Source organism: Dasypus novemcinctus, chromosome 9 (genome assembly GCF_030445035.2).
Source record: "Dasypus novemcinctus isolate mDasNov1 chromosome 9, mDasNov1.1.hap2, whole genome shotgun sequence".
NCBI lineage: Eukaryota > Metazoa > Chordata > Mammalia > Cingulata > Dasypodidae > Dasypus > Dasypus novemcinctus.
In genome coordinates this window covers 14,665,091-14,688,314 of record NC_080681.1, presented here as the reverse complement: position 1 = coordinate 14,688,314, position 23,224 = coordinate 14,665,091, and the positions used below count along the sequence as shown (strand labels likewise).

Below are 23,224 nucleotides of genomic sequence, written 5' to 3'. Positions count from 1 at the left end.
AACTGGACTTACTTCAGTGCTGAGGGCTAAAAGATAATCGGAATTCTGTGGGCTATACATCATCTGAGTCAGAGGGTGAAAAGGCAGATCTGTCTGGATGAAGTTCTTTGCAAAATCTGACGATCTGAAGATTCTTCCACCATGACTTCCTCCAGACACTTCTGCTGTTAAGATCACCTGATCAAAAGGAGGAAAAATCAAACTTAGAATATAATGAGTGCTAAAAGAAAAAGCACAGAAAACCTCTGCACCATTTTCATCCAACATTAGTTAAGAAAAATTTTAGCTCCAAAAGTAAGAAGAATTACAGAAACAGATTCGTAGTTACAGTCTGCGCAAGTCTATTTTTGGAGTACTGGGAGCCATGGATTGAATCCAGGACATCATACGTGGGAAGGCAGTGCTCAACCACTGAGCTATATCAGCTTCCCTGAGTTGGTTTTTTTTTTTTTTTTTTGCTTGTTGTTTGCTTTTGTTTTATTTTTTAAGAGGCACTGGGAACCAAATATGGGACGTCCCATGTGGGAAGCAGGTGCTCTACTGCTTGAGCCACATCCACTCCTCTCTACTCAAGTCTTAGTCTCATTAAAAACTACCATCCTGGGAAGTGGATGTGGCTCTACCAGTTGGGGCCTGCCTACCACATGGGAGGTCCCAGGTTCAGATCCTGCCACCTCCTAAAGACGATGATCAGATGCTGCACCTGCCTAAGCGAGCAGATGCCACAAGCCTGCAGACACCACAGCCTGCAGGAAGTGGATGTGGCTCAGGCCATTGGGCAATCACCTCCTATGTGGGAGATACCGGGCTCAGTTCCTGGTGCCTCCTGGGGAAGGCGAGCAAACAATGAGCAGACAGATGAGAGAACCATCTGGGGATGGGGGATAAGTAAAAATAAGTAAATAAATAAATCTTAAAAAAACCCCACAACAATCATCCTGAATCGAGCTAGTGCACCATACCTGTGATGCTTTGGTCAGTTTTTTCGTTTTATTTTTTCAATTAAGCAGATTTCAACTGTATAGAACGAGCTCACATCAACAATATATCCATGAATCAGAGCTTCTTCCAAATCTGAGATTTCTCTAATTTTTAATTTCTTCACTGCGATCTGCATGCACTTTTTACAGACTTCAATTTCCTGCAGCGACTGCTCCTTTTTTTTCTTTTTTTTCTTTTTTTTAAAGATTTATTTTATTTATTTAATTCCCCTCCCCCGGTTGTCTGTTTTCTGTGTCTTTTTGCTGCGTCTTGTTTCTTTGTCCGCTTCTGTTGTCTTCAGTGGCACGGGAAGTGTGGGCAGCACCATTCCTCGGCAGGCTGCTCCCTCCTTCGCGCTGGGCGGCTCTCCTTATGGGTGCACTCCTTGCGCGTGGGGCTCCCCTACGCGGGGGACACCCCTGTGTGGCACTGCACTCCTTGCGGGCATCAGCACTGTGCATGGGCCAGCTCCACACGGGTCAAGGAGGCCCGGGGTTTGAACCGCGGACCTCCCATGTGGTAGACGGACGCCCTAACCACTGGGCCAAAGTCCGTTTCCCTCCTTTTTTTCCTTAAGCTGAGCATTTTCTTTCTGAATCCACTGTGTTTCTGACTTCATCTCTGCTTGAGTAACTTCAGCCTCATTAAGGGCAATGAACTCTAAAATTTGAGGTGTTCATTGAAATTCTTCGGAGATTTTAAACTCTGTAGATTTTTCTTTGTTCAATATCAAGCCTTGATTCTTGACATTCTGATCTTGCTGTTTCTAATGTAATATGCATACTTTAAATTATGTAACCCAGGATGCCGTTAAATCCCTCAAGTATTTTTTTTTAAAAAGATTTATTTATTTCTCTCCCCCACCCCCACCCCATTGTCTGTTCTCTGTGTCTATTTTGCTGCTGCTTCTTTGTCCGCTTTTGTTGTCGTCAGCAGCATGGGAATCTGTGTTTCTTTTTGTTGAGTCATCTTCTTTTGTCAGCTCTCCGTGTGTGCGGCACCATTCCTGGGCAGGCTGCACTTTCTTTTGTGCTGGGCGGCTCTCCTTACGGGGCCCAATCCTTGTGCATGGGCCAGCTCCACACGGGTCAAGGAGGCCCGGGGTTTGAACTGCGGACTTCCCATGTGGTAGACGGATGCCCCAACCACTGGGCCAAGTCCGCCGCCATCCCTCAAGTGTTTTGATGTTATTCTTCTCTTTCTAATTGGATACTGGTTCTACAAATCCTTTATTTTCCTCCATGCAAAACTTCACAGTCTCAGATATTTCCTCTTCTGATATTTCTCCATTCCTGTGAATAATCTATACTTTACACTTGTTTGGGTGACCAGGTACCCACCAAAGTGACCAGAGCAAGAGAAGCCAAAAGGATAGACATTCGAGCTGGCCAACTTTCCAGAAGATTAAAAATGTTGTCTTAGGGAGTCTACATTGTGATGCTAAACAACCGCTACATAATTATAAATGGTTCTGGTGCATCTTGAACAGGGTTCAAAAAAAAAAGAATCTGTGTACTAATTTCATTCCTTTTGATCAGTATTAAAGTATGTTTAATTTTAAAATATAGCTAAACTAAATAAATTACTCATTAGTGGATAATTCCAATATTAACATCTGATACTCTATACATGATTTCTAGCACAAGCTTTATATATGCATGAATGAGTCTCACCTTTCCAGAGTTCTCAGGACCTATGGCCATGCCAAATTCAGTCCGAATGAAGGTGTTATTGATGAGATTTGTAATATCCTTAAAGTTCTTTCCATAGTCCTCACTGAGGAGAAGAAAAAAAGGCAAATTTAGAATACAGGGGCAGTGTACATTGCTGGTTTCCTGCTCAGCTTTCATCCACTGCCCCACCCCATTCCACTGACTATATCTAGGCACTCACCCCCCCTTAATGAGGGGCACAGTCACATGCCTTAAAAGAGCTAATTCCACCCCTGGCTCCAGTGATGGGCATGCTTAGTCCGAGCAAAATCCCGTCCGCATCACCAGTGATGGCTTTACGAATGGGGAAGTGATCCAGGTTGCGCCAATGAGACAATAGGGGGCAATGTGGTGGATTTTAGGAAACGCACTTCCTCACTCTTAAGAGGGCAACCTGATGAAATGGTCTGTCATATAAAAGTGGTTCTCACCACAGTGATTTATGCACATATACACACCGGGTAACACCTGTAATTTCTGAAAATCACAGCTCAAAGGTGAAACGCTACCAGCATCTAGTGCTTACTGACCAGGGATGCTCCTAAACGTCATGCAGTGCACAAGGTGGCTCCCTACAGCAAAGAATTACCTGGCCTAAAATGTCAATAGTGCTGAGGCTGAGAAACCCTGACATTTATGTAATATATGAAGGCAGAGCAAAAAATTGCTTTCGTCATTTTGTCACAATGAAAGCACAGCTTGAGGAGGAAGCCAACATACAGAGAAAAGCACAGCTGAGGTAATTCCAGAATTCCAGAGGAGCGAGGCCTCAACAATGGACTGAACTGACCCTGAAGCCTGTTCTTCCTCTGAATTTAATTATATAAGCCAATAATTCCCTTATTATTTTAGCTTGAGTTGGGATCTCTGTGAAATGCAGCCAAAGGCCTCTTAACAATCTATTAGCCCACAGTACTCATGATAAAGCTGTAAGTTAACTAGCCGAGGTCTGGAAGTTTTTCCCTCTGGAGGTCACCATCCCTAGGAATAACAAGTCTCTAATGCATGCAGCACAAGGAATACAGCTAAGAAAAAAAAAAAAAAAAACGGGCAAAAAATCTCAAAGTTTTTCTTAAAAGTATATTCTAATAATAATTCTGAAAGGTATTTGAATCCATGTTTAGATTGTGAGGAGTAAAAGCAAAAAAAAAAAAAATCAGTACTAGCTAACTCTGACCAGTTTAATGCTATGTACAGCTCTCTTAAAACATGATATAGAATACTAAATCTTAATATTTGTTACATTTAAGTATCTATTAGTGAAAACCACTGCGCACGCAGGTTAGCTGCCCGCTGATAAATGCAATGTGCAATGGTTTTCATTAAAAAAATATGAGTTAAAAGGGTGGTACAAATTTTGAGAACAGCCTTGACAAACAAGATCACAGAACTAAAGAACACAAGAGCTACAAGGGACTGAGGAGAGCATCTTGTCCAATGTCATCATTTCACAGATAGGGAGGTACAAGGGGGGGGGCAATTTATCTAAAATCAACCAGTTAGTTAGGGGCAAATTTAAAACTACAACCCAATTCTCTTAACTCTCAGCCCAAAAGGAGAGACAACCTAAAATTATTTGTGGGTAATGGATATGGCTCAAGCAAACTGGGTTCCTGTCTACCATATAGGAGGTCCAGGATTCAAGACCCAGGGCCTCCTGGTAAAGGCAAGCTGGCCCACGTGGAGCGCTGCCCTGTGCAGGAGCGCTGGCCCATGCGGAGAGCTGGCACAGCAAGATGACGCAACAGAAAGACACACAGAGGAGAGACAATAAGAGACGCAGCAGACCAGGGAGCTGAGGTGGCACAAGAGAATGATCGCCTCTCTCCCACTCCAGAAGGCCCCAGGATTGGTTCTCGGAGCCACCTAATAAGAATGCAAGCAGATACAGAAGAACACACAGCGAATGGACACAAAGAACAGACATTGGAGGGTGGGGGAGAAATAAATAAATAATCTTTAAAAAAAAATTTATTTGTGAGGAGTTTTCCATTACAACCTGGGGACTTCCTCTGTCTTGTCAGGGCTTGTGACCTGGCAGTAGAGAAGAGCAAAGAAGAAACCGGAGACAGGAGGGAAATATTTATTCATGTAGTATAGGTATGCTAAAGCCAACTACATTCTTTAAGTTGTCCAAAGACTCTTCCCCTCCTTTAATATGCATACAAACACAGAAAATTCCTAGTTAAATAAAATGGGGATTAGGCATCATCCAACAGAATCCTCCATTATCCCTTCTTGCATTGAGTCTAAAATCAGCAATTATCTTCCTGATAGCAGATCAAGAGATGTACATAAACAATTTAGAGCTCTACTACATACCCTCAACAGCCCACACAGCTTTCCAAAGGGACTGCAGCAGCTTGATTACCACTGGTTTACAATCTCTTCTTCATGGCAATCCCCAGGGAATCTCCACAAACCTGCTGGTGTGCCTACTTGCTTTTTAAGAACTTGGACCAACAAAAACATCTCTGCCCTTTAGGAAAAGAAAGCAATACTTGCAAAAGAAAAACTCATCTGCTAGAGTACTACAGTCAGTTAAACAAGTGGAGCAAAACGGACTAGTATCAACCTGTAGAGATTTAGTGTTCTGCCAAGGCCACTCTGGACAAAGGGGTATATTTTAACATAACACTTTCTTTAAATGTAGCTTTACTTCCTACCAGCATCAGAAACATACATCAAGAAGAAGAAATCAATGAAACGCTTTGAAAATAAATCTACTTTCAAATTCCATATGACAATAGAGTTACGGACAACAGTCAACTGATAAGTTAACAATAAATCCTGTGAAATCATCTACTTTGGAAACAGGTCTTTGTAATAACAATTCTATGCGTCAACCTTAATACCTGCCCTACTGGCTACCAAAAATAAATGATCACCTGTGCATGTATCTCTGGTGTAAACATGCATAATAATATGCATATAACTCAAGAACATAGTGATAGAATTCCATAATGAATACAAATACTTTTGGAATAGAGCCTAGGATTCCCAAAGAACAAGGAAAATCTAGGCATTATTCAAATCAAAGAAAAAAAGAAACAGTAATCATCATATAGACTTCTGGTAAGAGACGGAATTTAAATTCCTATAAAATGAAGCATCCCAAAAGAAACTCTTCCAGAAGACTTACTATTCACTCCCAACCCAAATGTCAATAGTCTAAAATCACATCCTTTTTTTGGAGCACTTTTCATTTATACCATATAAGAACTCATGGCATCAGGCATGTGACCTGTAGGCATTTAATGAGAAGTAACAGTAAAAGAGTCCTAAAATATCTCAGAATATCTTACATTTTACTTTTCTCAACAATCAAACAAGCACAGATATCCTTATTTGGAGACTTTCAGGCCTAATCATTTCCCTATTCCTCTATTCATTTTTGTCATGATGAAGTCACTATAAATTGTAGATAAAATCAATAAGGGTGATGGCAACTATTAAAATTAATTATAATTTTGTAGTTTCCATTAATTAGGGAAGCTTACATTGAGATTTCCAGTTAAAAGATCAATAGGGAGAATGTTGCTTATTAAAATGTGCAAAAGGCTCTTGAGGGCTCTAGAGCCAGGTGGACACTACAGGCACACCCTTGAAATCAGCAGCACCTGTCAGTGGGCCATCCCTTGAATACAGGACAACCTATTTCCTCAAGATAACAGAGTTAGACTCATTTATGATTTCCTTACACATGATATTCTTCTGCTCCTTTTATTTGAGCCTATAATTAGCACTATACCCTTTAAATATATATCCCAGAGACTTAAATCTTTAGTCTGTTTATAGGCCAGCTGAGCCGTGAATCTTAGAAGAGTTGCGGCCAACAACGACTCTCCATTTCATTGGACTTGCTCAGGACAACTAACAAAATGACAATGGACAACCCTCATCCCAAAAAAGAGAGTATCTATAACTGCAAGCAAAGGATAGCTCCTTCCATCTGCCCCATAAGATCTAAATTCCCTCTCAATCTGAGGCAGAGAGGCTACCACCATTCCAAAATCTTCATGATTGAGGAATTAACAAACATAAGGGAGGAATGCAATCATGGACAAAGTAACCTTACTAATATTGTAATGGAAGAACATGTAACATTGAAACAAAGATAGTAGTCATCAGAGGTTCTGAGGGGAGGGTGAGGGAAGAATAGGTGGAACATATAGGGCACTGGAATTAAGTGTAAACTACAATGTAAACTATAGACCTTAGTTAGTAGCAATACTTCAATATTTATTCATCAATTGTAACAAATGTGCCACACAATTGTAAGATGTTATTAGTAGAGGAAGATGTGAGAGAGGGAGGGGTTAGGGCATATGGGAATCCTTTACACTTTCAATATAACTTTTCTATAATATGAAACCTCTTTAAAAATAAAGTTTATTATATTTAAAAATGTGCCAAAGGAATCACAGTCCTGAAACAGTTGCCAGGTAAAAGTGGCAGTATATGAATTCACATTAAACTTAACTTAAAATACTTTAGCCTCTTTTCCCCCTAATAGTTTGATGCTATCACAAGTGTTTAATAGTTCATGTTTTATTCCCATTGGAAAGGCTGCATGTTTTCTGTAGAGATTTTGAAAAGACAAGTCGGAAGAAGAGAGTAAGGTATTATAAATTGTAGAGTTTTTTATCAAAAAGGAACCTAAGTATGTAATCTGGGATCCTTATTTTGCTATGCTTAACTAGAAAACTTCAAAATAGGCATTTTAATGGGGAGAAATTTCCAAGTAATGAAAACCACCCAATTTCATTATTTTTATGTGCCATAACTTTATAAAAATGAAGTTGCATTAAAGGTAAAAATCTCATATTTCAATGAACTTTTTTTTTTTTAAGATTTATTTATTTATTTAATTCCCTCCCCTCCCCCGGTTGTCTGTTCTCTGTGTCTATTTGCTGCGTCTTGTTTCTTTGTCTGCTTCTGTTGTACGGGAAGTGTGGGCGGTGCCATTCCTGGGCAGGCTGCACTTTCTTTCGCGCTGCTGGGTGGCTCTCCTTAAGGGGCGCACTCCTTGCGCGTGGGGCTCCCCTACGCGGGGGACACCCCTGCATGGCAGGGCACTCCTTGCGCGCATCAGCACTGCGCATGGGCCAGCTCCACACGGGTCAAGGAGGCCCCGGGTTTGAACCGCGGACCTCCCATGTGGTAGACGGACGCCCTAACCACTGGGCCAAGTCCGTTTCCCCGAACTTTTTCTTTTAAAAAAAGACAGGAAAATACACTAAAAACTTAACCAAGCATACCGCTAAAAAGGCTGTCACATGTTTTAAAACGGTGCAGCCACTTTGGAAAACAGTCTGGGAGTTCCTCAAATGATCAGTCATCATACAACCTAGAAATTCCACTCCTAGGATTATATCCAAAAGAAATAACCTATGGCCACACAAAAACTTGCACATGAATGTTTACTGCAGCATTATTCATAAAAGCCAAAAGGTAGAAACAACCCAAATGTTCACCATCAGACAATTATATTAACAAAATGGGTATATCCATAGAAAGGAATATTATTTAGCTGTAAAAAAGAATGAAGTACAGATCCATGCTACTGCATGGATGAAACTTAAAAAGCATTATGCTAACGAAAGAAGCCAGTTGCAAAAGAACACATAGTATATGTTTCCATTCATATGAAATGCTCAGAACAAGGAAATCTCTACAGACAGAAAATGGATTAGTGGTTGCTTAGGTTTGCCAGGTGAGGGGATGGAGGGATAAGGGAGTGACAGCTAAAGGGTGTGGGGTTTCTTTTTGAGGTGATGAAAATGTGCAAAAATTGTGGTGATGGTTGCACACATCTGTGAATATACTAAAAACCACTGAAACTGTGTACTTGAATTGGGGAAATTGTATGGTATGTGCATTGTATATTAATAAAGCTGATTTTAAAAAAGAAAACAAAAAAAATGTCATGCAAGATACCTCAAAGAAGCTGGCTTACTGTACTAGCTGCACTTCACTACTGCTATACATATGAGTTAACCTTTTTTTTTTAAACAATATCCTTGAAAATTTACTTACCTAATCATTAATGCCCTAGAAACTTAATTTACTATCTCCAAAATCCTTCAACTACGCTTTTTAAAAATTTTATTTATTTCTCTAGCTGTACTTTACTACTGCTACACTTGTGAGTTATCCTTTTTTTTAAACAAGTAATATCCTTGAAACTTTACTTACCTAATCATTAATGCCCTAGAAACTTATCTCCAAAATCCTTCAACTACTTTTAAAAAATTTTTTATTATTTCTCTCCCCTTCCTCCCCCGTTGTCTGCTCTCTGTGTCCATTCACTGTGTATTCTGTGTCTGCTTGCACCCTCCGCGGCACCAGGAAACTGTATCTCTTTTTTTTTTTAGCATTTTTTTTTTTTTAGATTTTATTTTTTAAATTTATCCCCCGTCCCAGTTGTCTGCTGTGTCCATTTGCTGTGTGTTCTTCTGTGACCACTTCTATCCTTATCAGCGGCACCATGAATCTTTGTTTCTTTTGGTTGCGTCGTCTTGTTGTGTCATCTCTCCGTGTGTGTGGTGCCATTCTTGGGCAGGCTGCACTTTCTTTCGTGCTGGGCGGCTCTCCTTATGGGTTGCACTCCTTCCATGTGGGGCTCTCCTATGCAGGGGACACCCCTGCATTGCACAGCACTCCTTGTGCGCATCAGCACTGTGCATGGGCCAGCTCCACACAGGTCAAGGAGGCCCGGGGTTTGAACCGCAGACCTCCCATGTGGTAGGCGGATGCCCTATCCATTGGGCCAAGTCCACTTCCCTGTATCTCTTTTTGTTGTGTCATCTTGCTGCATCAGCTCTCCGTGTGTGCGGTGCCGCTCCTGTGCGGGCTGTGTTTTTTTCACGCAGGGCAGCTCTCCTTGTGGGGTGCACTCCTTGTGCATGGGGCATCCCCACATGGGGGCACCCCTGCATGGCACAGCATGCCTTGCACATGGCAGCTCTGCATATGGGCCAACTCACCACACGAGTCAGGAGGCCCTGGGTAGCAAACCCTGGACCCTCCCATATAGTAGGCGGATGCTCTATCAGTTGAGCCACATCTGCTTCCCTTAACTACTCTTTTTCACAACTTAAAGAAGGACGTATGTATACTTCCTCTAACTCTGTAAAAGCAAGAGACAATGTCTCTCTCTTCATGAGCTTTCTTGTACTCCGCAGAGCAGGTGTCACATGAAGCTGGCTTTCATTTGAATCCCAAATGAACCTTTGACCATTACAGTTAGTGCATAATCCAATAAAATACTATAACCATTAAAGCTTTGAAAAGCAAGAGCCTTCAGTGTGGGTGCAAAGGGCTTTTATTTCTAAATAGGGTAACCTCGGCATATTCAGGGTCCATTTTTATCAAACTGCTCATTCCCTTCCCCATTTCTGAAGCAAGAGGTGACTCATGGCTGGCATGTTCAGCAATATGAGTCACCTGAGGCCAGGCCACATAGGTGAAAAGGAAACAGGGCAGAGAGTTCCACCTAAACTCTGGGAGAGGGCACAGAGGATGTTTTCACCTGACAGTAAGGAAGAAATAATTTTTAAAATGATCTTGGTGAAAAATAAAACAAACAAAAAAACTGCTGTGCAACATGAAGGAAAAGGACCTTGGAAACATTAGGCTATATCAAAAACAAATAGGATTGCTTTCCAGTAAAGTGTATATTAGGAAGGAGAAGTTTCTCACAAAACTAGACAAACATGGGATGAAAAAGGGCTGGGACAGATGGTAGGCTTTTATAACAGTGATAACAGGTTTTGTTTTTGGTTGTCTTAAAGTAAGCACAATAGTGGGAAAAAAGGATGAAAAGAATCATGAAAATATATTTCAAACCTATGGGTCTTACTCAGGAACCATTAGGTCCAGTTCTAGCTACATCATTAAAGAGCAATGTAGATTATAAAAAGTGAGTTCAGAAGACAAGTAAAAAGTGGCTAAGGTATTAAGTATATGAAGATAATTCAACCTGAGAAGGAGGAGTTTAGTAAATAGCCTTCAAAACACAGAAGGATTAGGAAGAGGATTTGGCTCGACTGATAGAGCATCCATCTACCATGTAGGAGGTCCAGGGTTCAAACCCAGGACCTCCTTACCCATGTGGTGAACTGCTCCAAGCACAGTGCTGATGTGTGCAAGGAATGCTGTACCACACAGGGGCATCTCCCATGTAGGGAATCCCCACGCGCAAGGAGTGCACCTGCAAGGAGAGCTGCCCCGTGCAAAAAAAAGCACAGCCTGCCTAGGAGTGGTGCTGCACACACGGAGAGCAGTCCTGCTGACAAGAATGCAAGCAGACACAGAAGAACACATAGCGAATGGGTACACAGAACAGACAACAGGGGGTGGTGGGGAAACGGAGAGAAATAAATAAAAATAAATAAATCTTTAAAAAACAACACACAAAAAAACCACACAAGGATCAATCAGAGAGGTAGCTTTCAATTGCCACTAAAAAATCAACTGGAAGTTAGCATCAACTAAGACATAAATATGTATGATATTTATCTCAGCAGCCTTAGTAATAGTGAGAAAGTTAGCTACAATTTAATTGTCAATAGAACTATGATTAGGTAAATTCTGTCAGTCTAACAAAAATGATGGATTACTGGCAGAGGGGATAGAAAAAAATATCCTGGATTACTGGCAGAGGGGATAGAAAAAAATATCCTGGTACAGGCCAGTTAGACCGGATGTAGGTTGTAATGCCAGATGACACTTGCATGTTGGTGGGGGTTGGAGGTGGGTATCTGTAGAGGCTATGGAATCATTTGGGGGCAGGAAATTGCTTTTTTTTTTTTAAGATTTATTTATTTATTTAATCTCCCCCCCTCCCCTGGTTGTCTGTTCTTGGTGTCTATTTGCTGCGTCTTGTTTCTTTGTCCGCTTCTGTTGTCGTCAGCGGCACGGGAAGTGTGGGCGGCGCCATTCCTGGGCAGGCTGCTCTTTCTTTTCAAGCTGGGCGGCTTTCCTCACGGGCGCACTCCTTGCGCGTGGGGCTCCCCCACACGGGGGACAGCCTTGCGTGGCACGGCACTCCTTGCGCGCATCAGCACTGCGCATGGCCAGCTCCACACGGGTCAAGGAGGCCCGGTGTTTGAACCGAGGACCTCCCATATGGTAGACGGACGCCCTAACCACTGGGCCAAAGTCCGTTTCCCTTTTTTTTTTTTAATCTAACACTGTCTACCTGACATTTCTATCCATATATCTAACAGGCTTCTTAAATTGGACATATGCAAATTGATTCTTCTCCTCAAAGGTGCTTCTCATCCATCCTTCCCAACTCAGTAAAAGGTATCATCATTCATGCAGTTCCTTAAACTAGAAATCAGGCTTTCCTTTTTTCCTCACCATGCCCTTATCCTATCCATCAGCCAATCCTGTTCACTTAACCTGCAATATGTATCCCATTCTGGCAGCAAATGCCTTTTAGCAACCTGCATGGAAGTCTTTCAATTCATTTTAACAACTGGTACCGCAGTGCCAGTACATGCTGGCTACGTGCCATCCCTGGCCGTTAGCATGGCAGCAGCTAACAGCACCAAGCTGCAAAGCACACCGTGCAACAGCTTTGAGATGGGCACTATTAACATTCCTTTTTCACAGCCAACAAAATGACCCAGGGAGGTTAAACAACTCGCTCAAGGTCATTCTGCTTACAGGTGACAGGACTGAGACCCAAGTCCAGGCCTGTTTGCCAACAAAACCTGGTAACTTTATACTGCTCCATGTTGTTTCCCAAGACTACACAGTCACATGCTATAACATTAAAGGAGAAAATCATGATAATAAACTATAAATAAGTTAAGATTACTTTCAGCTTTAGGGTGAATTTTTTCTCTCCTTTAATTTTCCAGATATTTTATAATGCGGTTGTATTACTTATATAATTTCTGAAAAATAAATTGATAAGAAAAAGTATTATAAAGATTTCATGATTCTTAGGCAAGGATTTTTAAACATGAAAAGGGTTACTGATGCTAAATTTTTTCCATGTGTTTTTTCCTCCCAAGATAGCCTAATTTCTTGTCTATGTGAAATTATTCAACTACTCTTCTAATTGAATAAACAAAACCGTCTATTAAGCCTATTTTTTTTTAAGCCACCATCACTGTTTTGAAAGGGCAGAGAGTGCTGGCTGGAGGCTCAGGAAAAGGAGTCAAGGATCATACCTTTTGGGGAGGGGATGTTGGGCTGATCCAACTCAGAGCTTCAACATGGGTTCATTCCCAAATGTGTCAAGACCAGCAATCAAATAAAGAACCCTAAGAAATTACCATGATTCCTGGGAGACCTACTGCCCCTGGGGTAATTTCTATGGCATCTGCTAGGCTATCAATAATTTTTTTTAGGTCTCTTGGGGGAAAAGGGGATAGAAATAAATGGTTGAGAAGATAATCATCAATGTCTGGGAGTTAGCTGGTCTTGAATCTTACAGTTAAGGAAAGGAACCTACTAAGCTAACCAAACTGTACCTTTGAGAAGACAACTGTAAAGCTTCATGAATATTTCAGTATAGGTTAGGATTCCAGAACATGTACTACTACTGTCATTACCAGTATGAACGCTAAGGCACTTCGGTAGGTCTGACATGAGAACCTTCACTTGATCTAGAAATAATCTGTTGGTCCTCAAAGGTTAGATAAATAATATTCACTTGGAAGGCACAGTGAGGGTTTTCATTTCAGGGATATAAAAAAGCATTATGCACTCATAATAAATATAAAGTTGGTTAAATTCTATACTATCTTCCTGCAAATAAATATCTATTTAAATTACCACAAAAAATTACCAAACACATATTCCTATAGAATCTTCCTTCATCTTCTTTTATTGTTCTGCCCCTCATTCAGTTCTTTCTAATCTCCTTGGAACTAAGATTCCTAAACCCCTTGGAAGGCTATCTTTTCATACTTCAGGTTGCTGAGTAGGTATTTTTTTAAAAAATTAGGATAGCTAGATCTTTTAAATCAACTGTTAGACTATATCACGTCTAGAATAAAGGGAGCACCTACATTCATGATGTGCTACTTGGCCAAATGCCCCTACCACATTACACAGCTCACCTTCGATACAGCTTGGACTGTCCAAAAGTCATAATTACCAGTGGTACATGGAAGGTAGTCAAGACGAGAATGACCTGGAGAGAGACAAATGCGTGCGTTCAACAGAAAGTCTAATTACAGCTAAGTGTGTGACAGGACTAAATTATCATCTGAAAGACTGCTGATAGCCCTGCCTTGTAGTAGTCTATGTTGTAATATACCCAGAAATCAAGAAGGACCAGGTTAATAAGGCTTACAGTGATTCAAGATGTCCTCAACTCATTTTACTATGATGGTCCCCATTGCCTACACTTGAAGCAGTGAGGCAAAGCTACACATTATGATAAAGGAAGAATTTGACTCTTGTATCTGTGTTACTGTGAACTTTTGTGTTTATGGAAACTAGAATGGTGTGAGTGCTGAAATGGAGGTTCTATTGGACTTAAAACTGTGTCACCTACATATGTCTGTCCTTTTCTTCTTCCCCCCCCGGTTAGTTCTCCATGAAACTCACTTTTTAAATAATTCTTTTCCTCGGGAAAAATAAGCACAAAGAAAAAATTTTGGATAGATTAGCACAAGAGGCCTGAGAGTCTCAAATAGCTTACATAACAGGAAATCTTGGAGATACCAACTAGCTTAAATGGATAAATCATGGAAATTGGATAATACCCTAAATTTTAGAAGAAACTGAGACATGCTTTAAAGAAATTCTACCAGAAGTTAAAAAAAATTAAAATAGAAATTTACAGCTTGTTCTTCAACACCAAAATTATTTCTTTGGGCTCCTGATACTGCCAGCATGAGCCCAAATTCTATGACACTATCATTACTGGAATACAAGGAAGCATGGGATGTGGTTCCTGCCCCTGTTTAGGCAGGATAATAACAGTCAGGCACCAAGTCCTGACCCAGTGCTTCCTCAGTGCCCCTCCCACTGGGAGACCAGCTACATGTGAGGAAGGAGCCTGGCCCATCCTCAGTCCATTCTTCCAGTCCTGGCAGCAGCACTGGAAGGGAAAGGGATAACAACTGGAGTGAGACAATAATGACTCCATGAGAGCCACAGTCCTTCAATATTAACTGTGGGAAAAGACACAGTGTGGGAAAGAGTTTAAATTGTATTTGAACTTTGTATGACCTGTTCCTTACTGTAGATGTTGCAGTTGTTCCCTATTATTGTAGATGATGTTGCAGTTCTGATAGCAAACAGCTACTCAGCAGTTTCCAATAAACAAGATGTGAAAACTAGGGTCAAGCCTCTCAGTTCCAGAAGCTTTGAGTCCCCTAGTCCCATCTTTATCTCCTCTCTTGTGTCCTTCTCTCTGTCCTTTATCTCGTAAAATTCTGCATCACCTTCCCTTCGAGCGAACCTATCGCTGAGCTGATTTCAGCACACAGGAACAGTGCAGTTTGGAGGAGAAATTCCAAAAGGTGTAACGTGCACTTTTCGGCTTCTACACAGGGATTTCCTCTAGCAATGTGAGGTTCCCTTCTTGGCACACAGCCTTCTCTTTCCTCTTTCTTCTTTCTTCTTCTTGCTCAATTTCATGCTAAGCAGCTACAGAGGTCTGAAATATCACCTCCCTATCGTGGAAGAAGGTGGTCTCAAGATGTTTCAATCCTAAATCAAAAAAACAAACCAACTACAGTTTCCAGAAAGTCTGTCCTGCAAACATGCATTTTCTGCAATGATAATGGAGATAGTTTCAGAAAGTAACAACTTATGATATTTAAACTCCCAAAATCTACATTGTCCACTTGCCAGGCTGGGATAACAAATTCAAAATATTACTTACCCCAGTGCGATCTCCAAGCCAGGACAAGGATACTGAGCCACTGAGATCATCAAACACATGCTATAAGGAAAAAGAAAATAGAATTCATTTAGAAATGAGATTTACTTTCCTTCACTCTTCAGCTTCCTTAAATAATTCAGAACTTCATTACTGTTCAGAGTAATTAAACTCATACTTGGAAGAGAGTATGGATCTCAACAGAACTAAATATAAAGATACAGAAAGTATTCCTAGAACGCTTTAAAACAGGAGCTCACAGCCCACATTGAGAATTTAATTGTAATGCAGTTGGGATAATTTAAACATTTCTAGGCAGCCTTCACAGTATAGCTAAAGAGTTAGTAGCTAGATACCTTTTGTTTCTAAGCTAATTCACTCAAAAGGACAAGGTTCAAAAGCAAGAAGCAAATCCTCTGTTTCACCTTTTAATTTAATAACAACAACAATACAACAATCTTAATAGAGTTGGGGTGGGAGTAAGGACACAAAAAAGGGAAAGCTGGTATATTATATACAAAATATAGTAAGCATGTTGAAATGTAGTTATAAATAGTCATTGGGGTGCTTTTCAGGTTTTATTTTTTTACATACTTTCTCTTCCTATTTATAGTGAACAATTATAGGGTCGTATAAAAAAGGAAATATAAATCATTCATAATCCTACCATGAAGAGATATTCATGGTTAACATTGTAGGCATAAAATTCTAGTCTCTACCACAATTTTTTTTTGGCTCCTGATTTTTTCCTCCTTGCTTTAAAAGAAGCTTTAGATTACATAAATGTTACATGGAAAATAAAGGTGATTACCATATACCCCACCATCTCCCCCTCCCACACTTTCCCCCATTAACAACATCTTTCACTAGTGTGGTACATTTGTTACAAATGATGGATACTTATTGAAGCACTGCTACCAAGCATGATCTATAGTTTACACTATGTCTACCATAATTTTTTAACTGATAAAGAAATAAAAAATTCAAAAAAGCAACAGAATTGGTTCTCAGTCTCTTGACTAAGAGCAACTGTAGTATCTGTTCTTATCAGTTTAAGATCTGATACGTCCACTATCCAAAGACAATATATTAAGTGGGTTTTTAGAGTAGGGAAGTGGAAAAAGAGCTTGCTCTGCCCACTGCACAGATCATTCTGGTATTGCAGCACCTCCAGCAATAGTGCACCCCCTCAGGGGAAAACCAGTTATTGAAAGGCAGTACCGTTTTGTCTTTGAGGCAGCATTGTTCTTTCTAACACTTGTGTTATGGAGGGTTCCCTGCAGTCCGACTGGGAAGTGTGAAGTTTTCCCATGCGATGGAAACTACAAGATTAGGACAAGGGGATGGGATGGAGTTTAGTGTCCTTTGCTCCTCGGATAAGGTTGGGCATAGGCACTGGGGGGGTGGAGAAGGTCAGCACATGTATTTTCCCACCTCCCAGCAATCCTTTCATGTCCTGGAGACACTTGGATCTTCAGTTCACGGGTGAAAAGAAAATTTAGCGTTGAAAGATATGATCTGGCTGACACACTAGGGGGGTTGCCCTCAGACCCCTAGGGTTCAGCAAGCAATACCATGCCCTCTGCAGCAGAGAAATGTTTATGTTATCTTACCACAATAAAGAAATGTTTAAGAAGCGGACTTGGCCCACTGGATAGGGCATCCGCCTACTACACGGGAGGTCTGCGGTTGAAACCCCGGGCCTCCTTGACCAGGGTGGAGCTGGCCCATGCACAGCGCTGATGTGCGCAAGGAGTGCCCTGCCACGCAGGGGTGTCCCCCACGTAGGGGAGCCCCACATGCAAGGGGTGTGCCCCGTAAGGAGAGCTGCCCAGCGCAAAAGAAAGTGCAGCCTGCCTAAGAATGGCGCCACACACATAGAGAGCTGACACAACAAGATGATGCAGCAAAAAAGAAACACAGATTCCCCATACCGCTGATAAGGACAGAAACGATCACCGAAGAACACACAGCGAATGGACACAAGAGAGCAGACAACTGGGAGGGGGAGGAGGGAAAGGGGAGAGGAAAAAAAAATCTAAAAGAAAAAAAAAAAAAAGCAATAGATGCATTTGGTAAACATTTCCAATCATATAGATGTGTATATAGTAAAAAGTGAAGATTTTTTCCTCTTCCCCATGCCCCTATACCTCAAGCCCCAGAACATTTAATAGTTTAGTAGATATTTCCACTAAATCTTGGTAATTGTGCTTTTTTGTTTAAAAAGAAGACTTAAATCTTAGATTTTAAAAAAATGAATATGTCCTGCCTTCCCAAATACGAAAAGTTCCTTAGAAGCAGAGGATGTAACTTTATACTTCTAGGTACTCCCTTTGCCTGCCATGATACTTTGCACACTCAATAAGCATGTGTTGGAAATGATTATGTATCCTTCCCAAACCACAAACTCAAATCTCAAAATAGAACATGTCTATAAATGGTGAGATGCCAGCCACTTGGTCACTCCAGTCACCAGTCCCAAAAGAGAAGTCTGAAGAAACAGAACTCAAAACATGAACTGTTTTGCTTATCTTCTGATATTCTCTTATGGTCTTCCTGAATGGGGGTCTGAATTCACCTACGCTATTTCCACTCTGGATTGTAAGTACCTTGGAGTTCAGAAGACTCTCTTGCACAATCTCTGCAAGTGTACAAACAGTACCTCACACCGGACTTGCTCAGTAAATGCTGGTTAACTCTTAAATACTCTCAGGCAGAGCTTCTCACAGCCACTGCAGGACAGAAAGACTATTCATACATGTAGACTTGCCAAGCAGAGAAAAAGTAGGGCTGCTAGAGACATCTGGTAGCAGAAGTTAAAAACTGACATAGCAGTCTGCCTTTTAAGAGATTCTGCATAAGGGGAGGAACACTGGTGTGGGGTGTTATTGATGGGGGACACATGGGTGGGAGGGAGTTTTCCAGAGCATGTAATTAGGGGACACAGAAATGTTCTGATATATGTTGGATATTTTCATAGTAGTTACAGTTACAAACATCTACTGAGGGAGTGCTGAGTTCCTACCCAGGGGAGCTCTGTCACATTCCCCAATGAAACAGCAATAATCCCCCAAGTGCAATGGCAAAGACCAACAAAGAAAGATGGTCCAATATTGAGCCCTTGATACCTGATGACTATGCTTCAGCCTCTGTGCCTGAAATATGCACTAGGCCTAGAGTGCAGGGTGCCTACGAGTTACCTCCTGAGAGCTTCCATGTTGCTCAAATGTGGCCACTCTCTAAGCCAAACTCAGTATGTAAGTGCATTACCTTCCCCCTAGCATGGGACATGACTCCCGGGGATAAGCCTTCCTGACGCTGAGGGATTACTACCAATCACTAGCTGGTGATGCAACTAGAAAGAGACCTTGAATAAAAGGGTCAATTCAGACCAGCAGAGTATGTCAGCCTACATATAGGATCATGTGTTAAAAACTGCTTTTTGACACCTTGAATAAAAGGGGGAAATGGCAAAGAAAAATGAGTTTATATGGCTAAGAGTCTTCAAAAAAGAGTAGGGAGGCCATCAGAGGGGTTGTGCTTACACATGCCTCAGTAGGACCCCAGAAAAAGCCAAAGTAGACATAACCCTAGGTACTAGTTCTCCTGAAGGCTCCAGAGACCCACAGAGTATATGGTCATGGCAGATGGATTTGGAGTTCTGTGCCATGTCAGAGAGCCCTACTTTAGAATTTGTGCTCCTGAGCGTGTGGAGCTGGACTCAGATGTGACCTTTCTACACATGCCTCTTCTGTCACTTTTACTGAACCGTGGTTGGCACTAGGGATGGTGTATACTCAGGGGACTTGAATCTCTGGACTGCCCATGTGCCAGCTGGGGCCTGAGCCTCAGCAGAGTTGCAACTCCTGCTCTCTGGTTCGTTGGACTTATCCAGGTCTGCTACCAGGGAGGTGAAGATGGTCATCCACCATACCAGAGAATCAAGAGTGCCTACAACTGCAAGCAGAAGAAATGCATCCATCATCCATGTGAAATATATGCCCCCTCTTAATCTAGAGGTGGAGTGGACATCACCAATCCAGGGTCCACAGAATGGAGAAATAAAATATGTATTAGAGTGGACTTACTGATATTCTGCTATAAAACTACTGCGACTAGTAATAGAAGAAATTCTAGCATTGAGGTGGAGGAAGTGGCCACGGTAGTTGCTGAGGGCAGGAAGAGGGAAGAAGAGATGTGATGTGGGGGCATTTTTGGGACTTGGAGTTGTTCTAAATGATATTGCAGGGTCAGATGCTGGACTTTATATATCCTGCCATAACCCACTGAATGTACTAGGGGAGAGTGTAAACTACAGGGTAAACTATTATCCATGTGGTGCAGCAGTGCTCCAAAATGTGTTCACTGAGTGAGATGAGTGTGCCACAATGATGGGGGAGGTTGTTGGTGTGGGAGGAGTGGGGTGGGGAGGTGAGGGGTATACGGGAACCTCTTATGTTTTTTAATGTAACATTTTTTGAGATGTATATATCTTCAAAAAAATACAGTTTACAAAAATGATGGGGATGGGGGAGTGGGGAGTGGGTTATATGGGAACCTCTTATGTTTTTTAGTGTAACGTTCTTTGTGATCTATAAACTTTAATTTAAAAAAAAAAGAGATTCTGCATAGAGTGAGACTGCATATTCTACTAAGCAAGGATGCAGTGTCTAAAATTACATCAGTGAGTTCCTTGAGAAGTAGGAATATCTAGACGCTAGATTCTAGAGCTACTGCAAGCACCAGATACACCATATGGGCTAGCACTCATCTAAACATAGGCTGTTTTTCCAAGGAAGGTTCTGTTAGTGATAACTGAAAAGGATAAAAGAAAAATTCTACCAGCTATAGCACTGGAGTTCATAGCTATTTTGATCAAGTTATAATATAGTGACTGTGGCAGTTTGAGACTATTTATAAATTCCAAAAAGAGACCGATTATAAACTAACCTATTACTCTGGATGTGATACCCTTTGATTGCATTAGATTCATTCAGCTGAAATGTCTTTGATTAAATTATGCTAAGATTAGGCCTTTAATTTGAGCACATTATTAGGGTGACTCAAGTTGTGTCCCCGCCCCTTTGGTGGGCTATATAAATGGACACTCACTCAAGGAGAACACAGAAAAAGATACACAGAGGTAGAGAGAGCTTCATAGACACAGGAGAGGGGAGAACTTGATCCTGGGGCCCCTGAGAGAGATGAGCCATTTGCCTGATAGTTTGCAGCACTGAGAACAGCCTGGAAAGAGAGCTGAGCCCTCCAGCCTACAGCTGAGATGGGAAGGAGCCTTAAGAGGAAAGAGGAAGGCTGAACCCTTACAGACATCACCTGCCATCTTGCTTCAACACATAGCAAATGACTCTGGGTAAGAAAACAACCTTGAGTTGGACTATTTAGGGCATTGTAAGCTTCTACCCCAAATAAATACCCTTTATAGATGCCAACAGCTTTCTGGTACTTTGCATCAGCACCCCATTTGGCTGACTACGACAGTCAGTCTTGCGCCAATCAGGATCCTTAACTTCCACTTTTCAGGCGATGCAATACTCACCTGACCCAGTCAATGCATACACATTGCCCTTGTTTCCTATTGCTCAATCACAGGAGGAGGAAGATTATTGGCTATTACCAGGAATCCTCCACTTTGCATAAACCAATCAAATGATAATTGTTCTCACTCAACATCTAAGAGTTCCTTTGGAAACATAGGCCAGTTTTTAAAACTATAATTGTGGTCTTCTGCAATCCTTAGCACCCCCTCCCAATAACCAATTAAAAATTTTTTAACCAAAACGATAGTTTTTAATGGAACAAAAAGTATGGTTACAATTACATGGTCCAACAACAGCAAAAAACCCAAGGGCGGATCAATAGTTGGAAGGTTACAAAATAATGAGGGTAACATAGGGAAGAAAAGCTGTTCCAGAGCCTCAGAAGCCAGGTTAATATGGCCTCTTCCCAAAATCCTATCTGTGCTCACCCCTGGACTCCATCTTGCCAAGGCCAAAGCCACCTATGTCTTCACCACCCAGGCCCCCTTGTAAGTTCTCTTGGTCCCCACCACGGCCTTGGCAGCCGTCCTGATCATAGCCTCCTCTGCCTTGGCAACAACTGTCTCCATGGTTACCCCCAGATGAGAGTCTCTCCGTCCCCCTTCTGGGCCATCTGCTTCAGGGCCTTACAGTCATTCCTCCAAGAGAAGTTCATGTTCTCACACAGAATAAGGACCAGTCCCCAGCATGCTGCTGTTCTCCACCACCACCGCCTCTACTGAGGAATCCTGTTTGGCCACCACTACCACTACCACCACCTCCACAGCCTCCATGGCGCATGGGTCCTCCTTGCCCTTGGCTTCCATGACCACGGCCACCAAACAAGTATACTCACTGAATAGCAAAAGAGACCTGAACAAGATTCCCAGAAAATTCAAACCAGTCAATAGAGGCTTTAGCAGAAGGAGACTGTTGCCACTCCCTTCAGTTTGCCTGTTTCCCTGTCTGTGTGCAGATTAATCTGCTTGAAGTAATCAGCCATGGACTCAGTTGTAACATTTTCACCCAAGCCTTGCATGAGGATGGCACTGTCTGAATTAACATGTCATGATCCCTGGTCCTGAGGGTCACCAACTTTATTGAAGCCACCATAGTCACTTCTTTCTGTGCCACCGCTGCCTCCTCGGCTACCTCCACAGCCACCTCCATGAACTCTGGGTTCAGAGCCACCACTGCTACAGTTATAGCCACCACCACCGCTCCAGCTGCAGGCCCCACAGTTCTGCTGGTCTCCCCCACAGCCGCTGCCACCACTACTCTGGTCCTGATTGCCATAACCACCACCATTGCTGTCACCACTCACCAATGACTGGTCTTGGCCATTGTTACCTCCACCACCCCCTCCACCGCCTCCACTGCTACTGTTATACTGGTTCTGCTGTTCACAGCCTGGGGGAAATTGTAGGAGCTTTGATGCTGTCTGCTATTTTCACACCATTGGCCACTGCTCCCACTCTGAGGTCGTCCACAATTGCTGCTCTGTACACTGCTACCATAGCTTCCCAACATGCAGCTAGGGAGCTGAGTGTTGGTCAAAGTCAAGGTAGGAGACCGGGCATAAGATGACTGGGCACTCTGGCTACTACCGCAGCCATCAGCTGAGCCATATCCCTGGGGACTGATTGGGTGCCATAACCTGTGTTCTGGGTCTGCCCATTAGAAGAACCTTAGCTGCTCTGGCCACAGCCTGCAGTGTCCTCTGACAGGCTGTAACCACTATAACTCTGCTTTTCTGACTGCTTTGCTGGGAGCAGCCCTGCCGAAGCTGGGTGGGGTAGGCCACATGGCTTTGGGGCCTATTAGGTAGAGTTGTTTGGGGAAGTGTCCGCATATACATACCTAGAGAGCACTGATGCCTGGAGGACTTAACTACTAAAAATTTACTCTGAGACAACAGAAGTAACTAATGCTTTATATTTCCATTTCTAACATTCCTATACTAGTGAAAGTAAAAGAGAAAAAGGCAATCAGATTCTAACAGCAGACCAAAGCACAGGAGGGAAAAAAAGGTCATACAGAAAGGAGACAAATCGGCAAGGGTGAGGAGGCCAAGTGTATACACTCAATCCTACCCTTTCAAAGGGAAAAATAAATGTGGATGTCCAGTAAAAGGG

General features: G+C 42.1%; 1 protein-coding gene, 1 non-coding gene and 1 pseudogene across 6 annotated transcripts in view; 1 reads left to right on the top strand and 2 right to left on the bottom strand.

The window, feature by feature from the left end:
- The window catches only part of SORT1 (sortilin 1), a 79,639-nt gene that overhangs the window by 29,902 nt on the left and 26,513 nt on the right, over positions 1–23,224 (bottom strand). For all 5 annotated transcript variants that reach the window (XM_071217208.1, XM_058303078.2, XM_058303079.2 and 2 more), the window contains exons 2-5: positions 15,556–15,615; positions 13,778–13,851; positions 2,655–2,757; positions 13–177 (exon numbers count right to left, since the gene is read on the bottom strand). In XM_071217208.1, coding sequence (XP_071073309.1) covers positions 13–177; positions 2,655–2,757; positions 13,778–13,851; positions 15,556–15,615 — 402 coding nt within the window. The remainder of the gene's footprint in view (positions 1–12; positions 178–2,654; positions 2,758–13,777; positions 13,852–15,555; positions 15,616–23,224) is intronic.
- LOC111759012 (U2 spliceosomal RNA) lies at positions 16,552–16,742 on the top strand. Its single transcript, XR_002793112.1, has one exon. It is a non-coding gene; the product is annotated as a U2 spliceosomal RNA (small nuclear RNA).
- Positions 21,273–22,947, bottom strand: LOC139439543 (RNA-binding protein FUS pseudogene; annotated as a pseudogene).